The sequence below is a fragment of the Mustela nivalis genome, assembly GCF_964662115.1.
Source record: "Mustela nivalis genome assembly, chromosome: 9".
In the NCBI taxonomy this organism is placed as follows: Eukaryota; Metazoa; Chordata; class Mammalia; order Carnivora; family Mustelidae; genus Mustela; species Mustela nivalis.
The window spans coordinates 62,647,293-62,660,666 of NC_139028.1; the positions used below are offsets into that span (position 1 = coordinate 62,647,293).

The 13,374-nt window shown below is 35.7% G+C and overlaps 1 protein-coding gene across 4 annotated transcripts in view; it reads left to right on the forward strand.

Annotated features, from left to right (window-relative positions):
- The window catches only part of PGM2L1 (phosphoglucomutase 2 like 1), a 56,842-nt gene that overhangs the window by 14,170 nt on the left and 29,298 nt on the right, over positions 1–13,374 (forward strand). For all 4 annotated transcript variants that reach the window (XM_082749745.1, XM_082749743.1, XM_082749744.1 and 1 more), the window contains one exon: positions 10,153–10,320. In XM_082749745.1, the coding sequence (XP_082605871.1) occupies positions 10,153–10,320 (168 nt within the window). The remainder of the gene's footprint in view (positions 1–10,152; positions 10,321–13,374) is intronic.

Here is a 13,374-nt window from a genome sequence, read left to right on the forward strand (position 1 = left end):
GATCTCCTTTTAAAAGAAATAAATTACAGGTTCAGTTTAAATTCCCATATCCACTTAACTGATCCCATTTTCCTCTCCTTCCATTTTTCTCCGAAGTAAACAAGGCATATCTAAGAATACTAGAGTTTTGTCTAAATTTCCTCTTTGGTTGAAAATAGCTTTGTTTTTCATTTAATTCAAAGTCAAGATAACCTTGGAAGCTGAACAGCTCCTTTAAAAAAAAAAATCACTTGGTCAAAACTATTTCAGTGCCTGAAAATACTCAAATCCCAAAATTGAAGTATTGTGTTTTTTATAATATGTAAATACTTAATATATAATTTTTAAAAATATTTTATTTATTTATTTGACAGAGATCACAAGTAGGCAGAGAGGCAGGCAGAGGAGAGGAGGAAGCAGGCCCCCTGCTGAGCAGAGTCCAATGCAGGGATCTATCCCAGGACCCTGAGATCATGACCTGAGCCGAAAGCAGAGGCTTAACGCACTGAACCACCCGGGTGCCCCCCCTTTTTTGATAATACTCTCATCAGGTCCCAATATTCTTATCACTAGTGTATTACAAATGAGGAAACTAAAGAACAGAGAGGTTCAATTACTTGTCCAAGATCACGCAGCTAGTTAATGGTGGCTGTGGGATCAGAACCCAGGCAGATGGGCTCTATTCGCCGAAGCCCCGTGATAGTGGTTTAAACTCTTTCTGGACCTGAAGATATAGGGGGAGACTGGAGTGGAGTTTAAGCATAACAAACTGGGTGTGTGTGTGTGGCTTTGTTACATGCCAAGTACTGTTCTGAGCTTTTTTTTTTTTAATTTGAGAGAGAGAGAGCAGAAATGGAGAGGGGAGGAGAAGAGGGAGAAGCAGGCTCCCCGCTGAGCAGGGAGCCTGATGTGGGGCTGGAGCCCAGGACCCTGGGATCATGACCTGAGCCGAAGGCAGAGCATTTAACCCACTGAGCCACCCAGGTGCCCCTATAACTTTGAAAATGTGGATACTGTTAACTTTTGCCTAAATAGTACCAGAAGGTATAGTTCCTTAACAAAATGCAAGTCAACAATAAAATAACATCAAATACAACCTAAGATGTTCACTAGGTAGAAATGTCATATTTTACGGGGCGCCTGGGTGGCTCAGTGGGTTAAAGCCTCTGCTTTCGGCTCAGGTCATGATCCCAGGGTCCTGGGATCGAGCCCCATATTGGGCTCTCTGCTCAGCAGGGAGCCTGCTTCCTCCTCTCTCTCTGTCTGCCTCTCTGCCTACTTGGGATCTCTGTCTGTCAAATAAATTAAAAATCTTAAAAAAAAAAAAGAGAAATGTCATATTTTACAAAGATAGTAAGTTTCATTTGTGATTTCTGTAAAATTAGATTCATACTTACATAGAATTATGATTTAAATATCCCAAACATCAAGGAACTTTTACATAATTATCAGGAAAAACTTAAAAGTAAGAGAGTTGATATGCTACTACAGTGCATCTCACACCCATGACTTTATTTTTGTAATTTGCATGTCTTTAAAAAAAAAAAAACTCTGCTTCATGAAGAGAATTAGGTATCTTTCAAGTTTTGTATTTTTAACATTAAATTATATTTTTCAAATGTTTTATAAAGGTAATTGAAAAAACCCACCTAATATTGTTTGTTATTAATTCATACTTTATAATGTAAAACCCTGTGCTTCTGGGTTTATGCATATTTCCTCTACTTCATACTCAGCTTTAGGGCTTTTCTATATACTTTTTTTTAAAGTCAGGCTTATTGAGGTATAACTTGCATTTACATAATGGACAGTAAGTTTCATTCTTTTAAGTGTTCCATTTAATGAATTTTGAAAAGTGTATACAATTGAATAACAATCAACATCACAAAGAGCATTTGTATCACTGCAAAAAGTTCCCTCCTGCCCCTTTTGTAGTGAATCCCCTTGCTCCAACCCCTTTCAATCACTGATCTAATTTTGTCCTGTAGTTTTTGTTAACTGAGATACTATTCACATAATGTGAAATAAAATTTACCACTTTAAAATGAATGATTCAGTGGGTTTTAGTATATTCAAGGGGTTGTGGCTTGTTACCACTATCTAATTCCCAAACATTGTAATCATCCCAGAAAGAAACCCCGTACCCATTAGTAGTCACTCCCTGTTCCTCCTCCCCCACCCCAGCTCCTGACAACCACTCATCTGTCTAAATTTGCCTATTCTGGACCTTTCATATAAATGGAAGTATACTATTGTTGTATGTGACTTTTGTGTCTGCATTCTTTCACTTAGCATATTTTCAAAGTTCATCTATACTGTAGCACAAATCAATACTTATTACAGTGAATTGTCTATTTATATATCTTCTTTAGTGAATCCTTTGCCTTTTTTTAAAATTTTTTTAAAGATTATATTTATTTGAGAGTAGGAGAGAGCATGAGCAGGTGTGCTACCAAGGGGCAGAAGGAGAAGCAGACTCCACACTGAGGAGAGATCTTGACTCTGGGTTTATTCCAGGGGCTTGATCCCAGGACCCCAAGTTCGTGACCCTAGTGGAAGTCAGATACGCAACCAACTGAGCCATTCAGGGATCCCTCCTTTGCCCCTTTTTAAATTGGGTTGTCTTTTTATTGTTGAGTTGTAATAGTTCTTTATTGTCCCTATAATTTGCCTTTACAGAAATCATGCAATATGTAGACTTTTCATGTCTAGCTTCCTTCACTTAACATAATGCTTGTGAGATTTATCCATTTTGTTGCCTATTTCAGGAGTTTATTCCTTTTTATTGCTAAATGTTATTCCATTTTACGGATATACAACAATTTTTTTTACTCATTCACCTGTTGATGGACAGCAGGTTTCCACTGTTGAGAATAAATCTATTATTAAAATTCATTTACAGAAAAAAAATTCATTTACAGGTCTTTGTGTGAACATGTTTCAAACATTTCTCTTGGGTAGATGCCTCTTGGAATTACTATTAAAAATTTACTGAGAAATTTAAAAATAATTATTGGCTGTTGAATTTTTCAAATGCTTTCTCTGTATCTACTGAGGTGATTTTTCTATTTTTTTTTTAATTAAGACTTTATTTTTTATTTTTTAAAAAATATTATTTATCTATTTATTTATTTATTTGACAGACAGAGATCACAAGTAGGCAAAAAGGCAGGCAGAGAGAGAGGAAGGGAAGCAGACTCCTGGCTGAGCCGACAGCCCAATTCGGGGCTCAATGTGGGACTCGATCCCAGAACGCTGGGATCATGACCCGAGCCAAGGCAGAGGCTTTAACCCACTGAGCCACCCAGGTGCCCCAACACCTTATTTTTTAAGAAGCAGTTTTAGTCAAGAAAAGTATGTGTCAGAATACATAAAGAAAAACAACAAACATTTGAAATGCTTTATTTTGATTGCCTTATATGAGAAATATTTTTTGTTTAAAGCTTAATACATACTTGAATATGACTATGTTATTGAACAGTAAAGAAAAAAGACTATGCCTATGTAATCTTCAGTTTTGAAATATAATCAACATTTTGGTCTTCATAATAATTTTGATATATTTAGTATTATACTTAAATGATAATATAGTATATTTGGAATTGTATTTTCTGCTTTTTGAGTAGTTAGAATCTTTATTTCCTGGATACAATTTTTATATTAATTAACTGGTTATTTCTCAAATTTTATTAAGCCAATTCTTATTAATGACAACTCATTTTATATGACAAGAATAGTCATTCGAATTTATTTAAGCCAATTTAATTTATGCTAATTTCTATAATCTTTTTAAATGAGAAATTATTTTACTTATATCTGTAATCTAAAACACAAAACAAATGAACAAACAAAAACCAAAAACAGACTCATAAATACAGAGAACAAACTGGTGGTCCCCAGAGGGGAGGGGGTGGGGGCATATGCAGAATACGCAAGAGGGATTGAGAAATACAAACTTCTAGTTATAAAATAAACAAGTCATGGAGATGAGGAGTATAGCACAGGGAATATAGTCAATAATACTGTATTGTATTAACATATGGTGACAGATGGTATAACTACATTTATCATGGTGAGCATTGTGTAATCTATTGAATTTTCAAATCACTATTTTATACTTAAAACAATATAATGTATGTCAATTATACTTCTGTATGAAAAATAAATTTTAAAGATGGAGAAATAAAATTTAGAATTATACAAAGACCTTTAAATGGGAAAAAATTATTGATTAGCAAGAGTATATTTTGGACTCAATAAGGAAGCAGCTGGTTGGGAAAACATGTTCTACTCCAAGTCTCTAGATTTGGATCTTCAAACTGGCTGACCCTCAGAAGTAAATGTCAGTTGTGTTTACCCTTTGGATTTTCAGATTGCAGTTTCCTATTTTAACTTCTGTTTAGAAATAAGCTTTAATATTTTTTCTGTAGTTTTATAAAATGGGTATTTATTGTTTAGACAGCAGCTTCTGTCAGTAAAATTTTAAAATGTTATTTGTAGCTTTGCAATTTTAGCTATATTTGAGCCACTAAAAAGTCAATTTTGTATATTGACTCATCCTATTTTTTTCTTTTTACTTTTTTTTTTTTTTTTTTTAAGATTTTATTTATTTGACAGCCAGAGATCACAAATAGGCAGAGAGGCAGGCAGAGAGGGAGGGAGGAAGCAGGCTCCCCGCTGAGCAGAGGGCCCGATGCAGGGCCCGATGCAGGGCCCGATGTAGGGCTCGATCCCAAGACCTGGGATCATGACCTGAGCCGAAGGCAGAGGCTTTAACCCACTGAGCCAACCAGGCACCCTTTCTTTTTACTTTATTACTTGTTTCAGGGGTACAGGTCTGTGATTTATCCATCTTACACAAGTCACAGTGCTCCCCAAAGCACATACCCTCCCCAGTGTCCATTGCCTCATCTTTATATATATAACAATATTAAGGTTTGGATTGTGAATATATATTGTGTTTTTTTAGATCTGTTCTAATCTTCTAAACAATGAAGGTCACATTTTAAATTATTTTTATGCTGTTAGGTTTAGTACTAGAATATTAATAGAGTAGATTCAAGTTGTATAAAAATTATACAAATATTAGGTTTATAAAAGAAGTAGGAACTAAGATTTATAGGTGAATTCCTCATTGATAAACTTGATTTGTTTTATATAATGATGATTAATTACTTTTACATCCTTTTATACATATTTACATTTATTACACATAAATAATACAGAAACCCTCTAATTACGTACAGAATAGGTTCAGAAAAGCTTGCGTGAGTCCAAAAAAATTCTTCGTAAGTGAGTACTAATACTTTCATTTCATGGCAGGCAGGGTTGGAGTGACTTTGGTCTGGTATATAGCTTTATTCACATCTATGAGAGTTTGTAAGAAGTTTGTTAGAAGAGGTACTTCTATGTGTGTGTGTGTGTGTGTGTGTGTACTGCCACTTTTGTGTGTGTGTGTGTGGAAATTGGTTCTTTCATGTTTTCTTTGAATTTGGGCCTTATGGACTACGCTATGGAAAAAACAGAACTCCACAGAGTTTTATGTAAGAAGATACTTTCTTTTCTTCATTTCAGCTATATAAAGTTGCAGCAATCCATAGGATTAGAACCTAAAGGAAAATTTTGGGTAAACAGGTAAAATTTGAAAATAATGCCTGGCTTTAATTCTGTATTCTTTAGCTTACTGATTTCCTACTCAACAATCAGCTTTACTCCTGATGAAGTATAGAAAATGCTAGCAGTCACTAAAATCTTTTTGGATTTTCTTCAGGATTACTTTTTTGGGGTACTGAAATTATTAGGATTCTAAAATATTCTGGCTAAGAGCAAATTTAGTTCAGATTGAATGCATTTACTTTCTAAATAATTAATTTTCATTTTATATGTAGATCAACAAGTGCATTAGCAAAAAGTATGTACATCATATAACTTCTCCACAGACTTACAGTATAATTTGAGATGCTTTCTCTACAGTTGACACCAGTTGAATCATTTTTTTCTCTTTAGACTGATTAGGCTGTTCCTACTCTCAAGTAATAAGTGCGTTATAAATAAGGTAGCACATTTATTAAGCAAACAATAATTTGTATTTGAGGAAGATCCAATGTATGTTTTATTAATAGCCCTCTGTGGGTGCTGTTCTAAAAAGAACAATTTGTGAGGTAAAAAGTAGACATACAAGTATTTTTCCCTCAGCAATCATAGATACTTACCTAGTTTTTACCATAAAATAAGTAAGACATCATAAAATATCCAAACAGTACCAAGGCTGTACAAGTAAAAATAATTGCAATAAAATAAAATAATATAAATTGTAATAAAATAATTACAATCAAAAATAATTCTACCTCAGACCTCACTCCTGGTTTCCCCATCAGAGATAATCACTATTTTTAGTCTCTTACATTTGCATGGAGTATTTCTGGAATGATATATATGTATACACATACCTCTTTTTACACAGATTAAAGCACTTTATACACGCTTCTGCTTTTCACTTAATACATCTGACTTCTCTGTAGAAATAGTATTTAAAAATAATTTGTAGTTCTTTAGAACCTTCATATATGATAGCTTATAAAAATCATAATCATTTGAAGATTTTAACAACAAAATACAAAAAAAAACCAACAAAAAAATACAAATTCATCTGAATGGAAAATATAATCATGGCTACATAGAGAGCCCTTTAGGTATATATATATATTTTTTTTTTTTTAAAGATTTTATTTGTTGATTTGACAGACAGAGATCACAAGCAGACAGAGAGGCAGGCAGAGAGAGAGAGGGAAGCAGGCTCCCTGCTGAGCAGAGAGTCCGATGCGGGACTCAATCCCAGGACCCTGAGATCATGACCTGAGCCAAAGGTAGCGGCTTAACCCACTGAGCCACCCAGGTGCCCTAGGTATATTTTAAAACATTTGAGACATCAGTATCTAATTTAAAATTGTCTACCTATGAAATAGTGGAGAAACCTAAAGTAGATTTCATATGCCTGTCACTGTAATCGCTAGCACTGTTTACAATAAAAATATATTTATGTCTAATGCATCATGATTTTTAATCCATTTTTATTTTTCCTCTAATTTACAGGCTCTTTCAGAACCAGGAATTAGGTTAGGACTGGTTGTGATGTTTATAACAGAGAATAGAATTTTTAGGCCCTACTCTAGTAGCTGTGCAGTTGAACATTAGGAAGTACTCAGTAACCTAATAGTATTCATGTCTGGTAGATCATTTTTATTTAGCTGTAATTAAAAAGAATAATGATTTACCTTATAGTTGGAGTTTATTATTATTAGAAGCATTATTAGCCTGCTCTACATAATTGTTTTGTTGTTTATAGTGAGGTGGTATAGGATTTAGAGCCAGACCAACCTGAATTCAAATCCTGTCTAGACCTCTAATATTTGCTCAGTTACTAGGCTCCCTCTCTAAATCTTAAGTTCTTTATCAATGCAATGGTAATAATACTACTACCAGTAAAATGCTGCAATCAACATTCTTACATGAATAAATCTTTTTGTTTGGGTGAAGATATTGCTGTGGACAGAGAAATTTATGGGCCAAAATGTACATGCAGTTTAAATTTTGATAGTGGCTGCAAACTCTAAAAGGACTACCCCAATTTTTAAAATTATTTATTTAATTTTAGTAATTTCTGTGTCCAGTGTGGGGCTCAAACTCAATCCCAAGATCAGGAGTCATATGCTCTTCTAACTAAGCCAGTCAGGTCCCCCAGGACTACCCCAATTTCAGTGTCACTAACTATGTGACACTGTCATGTACCCTCTACAGAATGCAGGTGTTTTTAGTGTTTAATTTTTGCCATTCTTATGCTTTCTTTTTTTAAGATTTTATTTTATTTATTTGACAGAAGAGAGATCACAAGTAGGCAGAGAGAAAGGGGGAAGCAGGCTCCCTGCTGAGCAGAGAGCCTGATGTGGGGCTCCATCCCAGGACCCTGAGATCATGACCTGAGCCTAAGGCAGAGGCTTAACCCACTGAGTGACCCAGGTGCCCCTTACATTTGTATTTAAGTGTTAGCCCTCTTCAAGTCTCTTTGACCTCTATCAAATCTGGTGGTATCTTAGACATTAGAATAATAAATAGTAGCACAGGTAATCTTATTGCTTAGATTCTTATCTTAATAGCTATTCCTATTTTGGGGCATCAGGGTGGCTCAATTGGTTAAGCATCTGCCATCTGCCATATGCCTGATCTCAGGGTCCTCTGCCCCTCCCTGGCTTGTGCACATGGCATGCTTTCTTTCTCTCTCTCAAATAAATAAAATCTCGAAAAAAAAATAGCTATTCATATTCTTATATAGCCTGTGTATTTGCTAGTGTGTGCCATTTATAAAAGGGAGATTCCTTGAGTTAAGGTTTTATGTAAGATACATACATATATATATATATTATATCTATATTAAAGATTTATATATATATATTATATATATATTAAAGATTTTATTTATTTGACAGAGAGAGAGATCACAAGTAGGCAGAGAAGCAGGCAGAGGAGGGGGAAGCAGGCTACCCCCCCAGTAGAGAGCCCGATGCGGGGCTCAATCCCAGGACCCTGAGACCATTACCTGAGCCAAAGGCAGAGGCTTAACCCACTGAGCCACCCAGGCGCCCCAATCTATTTTTATTTTACAGGCTATTTTTAGCAGATTACAATTTCAGTTAATCAGAATTTCCATTAGTTTGTGGCATGTACTCTGGTTACTTTAATTCCACTATAGCCAGAAAACTTTTCTGTTTGTTTGTTTGTTTATTTATTTTAAAAAGATTTTATTTATTCATTTGACAGACAGAGATGACAAGTAGGCAGAGAGGTAGGCAGAGAGAGAGGAAGGGAAGCAGTCTCCCTGCTGAGCAGAGAGCCCAGTGCAGGGCTAGATCCCAGGACCCTGAGATGACCTGAGCTGAAGGCAGAGAGGCTTTAACCCACTGAGCCACCCAGGTGCCCCCTTTCTGTTTAAATATATATTAATGTGTCTTTATTTCTTTGCAAGTACAAATATACTCTCATATTTAGCACCTTGTAGGTGCCTTGGTTTATCATTTGGAATATTCATTATTGTATAGGCTATAGACATAGAAGATCTAAGTTGTTAGTATGGACTAAATCCATACTACACAAAGTATGGAAGGGAGAAGTTGTGGTTCACTTTATTTTCGTAATATCTGACTCTGACTCTTAAAAAGAAAATACTGGAAAATCCCATACAAATTTTAGTCCAGTTTTTTGTTACATTTCTATTTTAAGTTAATTGTTTGTGAGGTACTATTTCAGTCAGGGGCATCCTTGAGCTTTATGAAAATAAGGTAAAAGATGTGATAATGAAACACAGAATTCTAAAATGTAGATGTTGGGGGCGCCTGGGTGGCTCAGTGGGTTAAGCCGCTGCCTTCGGCTCAGGTCGTGATCTCAGGGTCCTGGGATCGAGTCCCGCATCGGGCTCTCTGCTCAGCGGGGAGCCTGCTTCCCTCTCTCTCTCTCTCTGCCTGCCTCTCTGTGTACTGTGATCTCTCTCTGTCAAAAAAAATAAAAAATAAAAAATAAAAAAATAAATAAAATGTAGATGTTGGTGTGTTCTGCTCAGCAAGCCAAGTTTGGACTGAATTTTCATTCTCATTCTTATCTAAGTCCACGTGTAATATCTAAGACCATCTTATGGTCATCTTTAGTGTAGATACATTGAGTGGTTTTCTGTGACTTTAAAGAGCAGGAACACTTATCTGGTCACTTTGAATCACAGAGATTTGGGAAGTGGTTGGTAAGTGTCTGTTGATGGCTTTTACCCAATAGCTTCCACATTTCTTTTAACACTTAATAGAGACTCTAATTAATGTTGTTTTTTTACTAAGAGGCTTATTTTGGATTCATAGCTCTTAAGTTTATCAATTTGTTAAAAAAACTCTTGAATAGTATTACCAAAAATGCTGTGATAATTAGAGATATGTAAATGGACTCCAGTAAGGGCCTGGCTCCTTGGGGGACTCTGGAAAGGGCCAGGTATTGTTTTATTATATATACTGATATTGATCATTAGCACCGTGGAATCTATAGTGTGTCTAGAACCTTGTGATATACACATAACACTTCCTGGCTCATATTAGAACCCTGCTTGTGATCCTGATTAAGTCTTAATACCTTTTTTTATAGAATCCCAAAACAAAAGAGCAAATTGAAAATCTGTTACGGAATGGGATGAACAAGGAGCTCCGGGATCGTCTTTGTTGCCGAATGACTTTTGGGACTGCAGGACTTCGTTCTACTATGGGGGCAGGATTTTGCTATATTAATGACCTTACAGTAATACAGTCAACACAGGTAAGAATTACAAAGTACTATACGTATACTTCTTAATCACACTATTTTTTGGCTTTCTAAATTACGTTGTGCCTTTATAAAAACAAAAAACAAAGTTTATATCTAGGAAGGTACTTTTTTAAGTAAAAAATGTGGAATAAATCCTGATCTTTGGTCTTGCATAAGATTTATTTTAGAAGGCATTTGTCTAACTTCCAGGTTATAGACTAACTTTCTGATTGAGTTCTTTTGGTGACCATATTCAAACTCTTGACATTGTTAATTTGCATTTGAAATCAGGAAATGGATATTGACATTTCCAACTGATAGAAAGAAACAAACTTAGAAAAAAGAGAATTACTCATTTTGGCATATGGCCATTGATAAAGATTAACCAGAGTATTTGGAAAATGTAGTTAAAAATATTTACCTTTAACATGGTTTTCCATATCCATGAGAGTTCTTTAAGAATGTCCATATCCATGAGAGGTTTTTTAAATTTAAATTCAATTAGTCAACATATAATACGTCCTAAGTTTCAGATGTAGAGTTCAGTAATTCATCAGTTGCGTAGAACACCCAGTGCTTATCACATCGCATGCCCTTCTTAATGCCCATCACACAATTACCCTACTCCTCTGCCCACCTCTCCCCCAGTAACCCCCAGTTTGTTTCTTATAGTCCATGAGAGTTCCTTAAAACAGCTTATGATATGCTACAATTTATTTCTCCCCATTTTTATGCAACATAGAAACAGATTACTTTCTTTTTCTAGTGAATCATTCCTACTGCTTCAAGGAATTGTATACTTTTGAGGCTAAAATGCATTTAGCATATACTAAAAATAGTTCTGGACTAGAGGATTGCTCAGTAGATATAAAGATATAATTCAAATCAATAGCGCCAACAGTAAATCATCCTTAGCCTTGTTCTGAGGGAATTCTCTAAAGGCAAAGGCTAATGCAGGGGATGGGGAAGAACAGACGACAAGATGACTAAATAGGTAGGATACGTGGCACTTCTGCACCCGTCTCCTTTCTTTCCCTCATCTAGAGTTGTGTCAGCTCACTCTTTAATAAATTTATTTCCTTATAGGCTTTTAATAAAGGAAGATTCCTTGACTTTACAAAAAGGATTGGAGGAGGTGTTTCAAAATCATTTTCTATGGAAATGTAAAGTGTTACTAGACTTGAGATTCCATTATGTGAAGTGGAAAAGCCTAATGGAATCTGATTCTTAAGCCCTAGCCCTTTTCAGAATCTAGGTTTATGGGGAGAAGCAAAGGTGATTTTTAAACCAGAGAATAGTAGGAAGTTCTGTGAGATTTGAGGATAGCATCATCTTTAGAAATAAATAAATTGGTGAAACTAACCAGCGTGGGTTATAGCAAGCATGCGTGCACGCACACATCCACAGACTCACACCCACAGTCACAGGGAGTATAACTAGAGCACAGGGGTGCAAGAGCACAGACTCTGGAGATCCTAAGCAGTCCAGGTTCAGCCACTTGCTGCTGACAAAATCCAAAGGCAGAGAAACAGAGTGGTGGTGAAACAAGAAAGGAATTTCAGTGTGCCCAACACCAGGAAGACAGTGGACTTAACATCTCAAAGACTGTCTCCAAAGGGCTGAAAAAATTTCTACGTTTATATAAGGAAAGTGTAGGACAAAAGTAGTGCGTATATGCAGGTGGGCAGTAAAGGTCAGGTCAGTCGCTGTCTTGGGGTCACTCATGCAGGGTCTTGCTGGCATTATTGGAGGGGTAGGTAGTTTGGGCTCCTATCACAAGATGCTTTGCCAGCTGGGGTTTCTGCCTGATTTAAGAGATTAGCTGGAGAGAAGAGCTTAATCAAATACCAAGTATAGACTAAGGCTGAAAGGGAGGTGTTTGAGGTTGTCTTTCAGGAATAGGTTGGAAAGAATAATTATATCTGAAAGAGGGGTCCAGAAGTCACTGGGGCCTCATGGTGCTGCCACATATTGTCTTAGCTGAGCCTGCCATATAATAGCTTTCAGTAAATTTAGGTGAATTTAGGCCTTGGGCAAGTCATTGAGTGGAGCTTCAATCTTATTCTGTCTGCTCTTTTCTTTGAAAAGTTGTTGAAGGACAGACAAAAATGGGAAAGGTATCTTCATTTTTTCTTTTTGGGGTTGTAAGGATTAAATGTGCCAACATTTGTGAAAGTGGTTTTAAAGGACTGTAAAATATGAAGTGTTATTTTTAGAGATGAAAGCATTTATTAAAGTTAGCAAATCATTCATAGGACACTTAAATGGTTCTAATTTATTGTGATGTTTTCAGTATTAAATACTTTCATTTCTTTTTTTGTCACCATCGGCTGCAATTTTTCCTAGTTTATGAAATTTTCTTTCTGTGAGATTTTAGAACTAAGGAATTGCAAATGGGATCAGCCATCTTAAGAAATGTTCTAATGAAAAAAAAAAAAAGGAAAAAAGAAATGTTCTAATGGGGCACCTGCGTGGCTAAGTTGATAGAACATGCACACTTGGTCTTGGGGTTGGGGGTTTGAGCCATGTTGGGTGTAGAGGTTACTTAAAATTAATGAAAGAAAGGGAGAGAGGGAGGGAGGAAGGAAGGAGGAAAGGAAGGAAGGAGGAAAGGAAAGACAGAAAGAAAGAAAAGAAAAGAAAGAAGGAAAAGAAAGAAAAGAGAAAGAGGAAGGAAAGAAGGGGAAGAGGAAAGGAAAGGAAGGAAGGAAGAAAGGAAGGAAGAAAGAAATGTTCTAATGAAGGTTTATGTTGCTGATTTAAAATGTTTGTGTCATGAATAGGTCAAATCTTTTGTTTGGCTTCAGTCTTGAAATTTAGCAGGGCCTAAAATGGTCAAAATTTTGTTGTCTACAGCCAAAAGGCAAGAAACAATTTCTTTTGGTTCTTCTAACAATTTTTTTTTTTTTTTAACCATACTGACTCTCTTGCCCCTTCTTTTTTCCCTAATGTTTTATGTATTGTATTGGCTTTCATAGTTACTTAATTGATATTTCTGTGGTATTAAATGTGTCTGACACTTGAGGGAATAAATGTTTGTCCTCTCAGATTTGAGGACTGAACAAT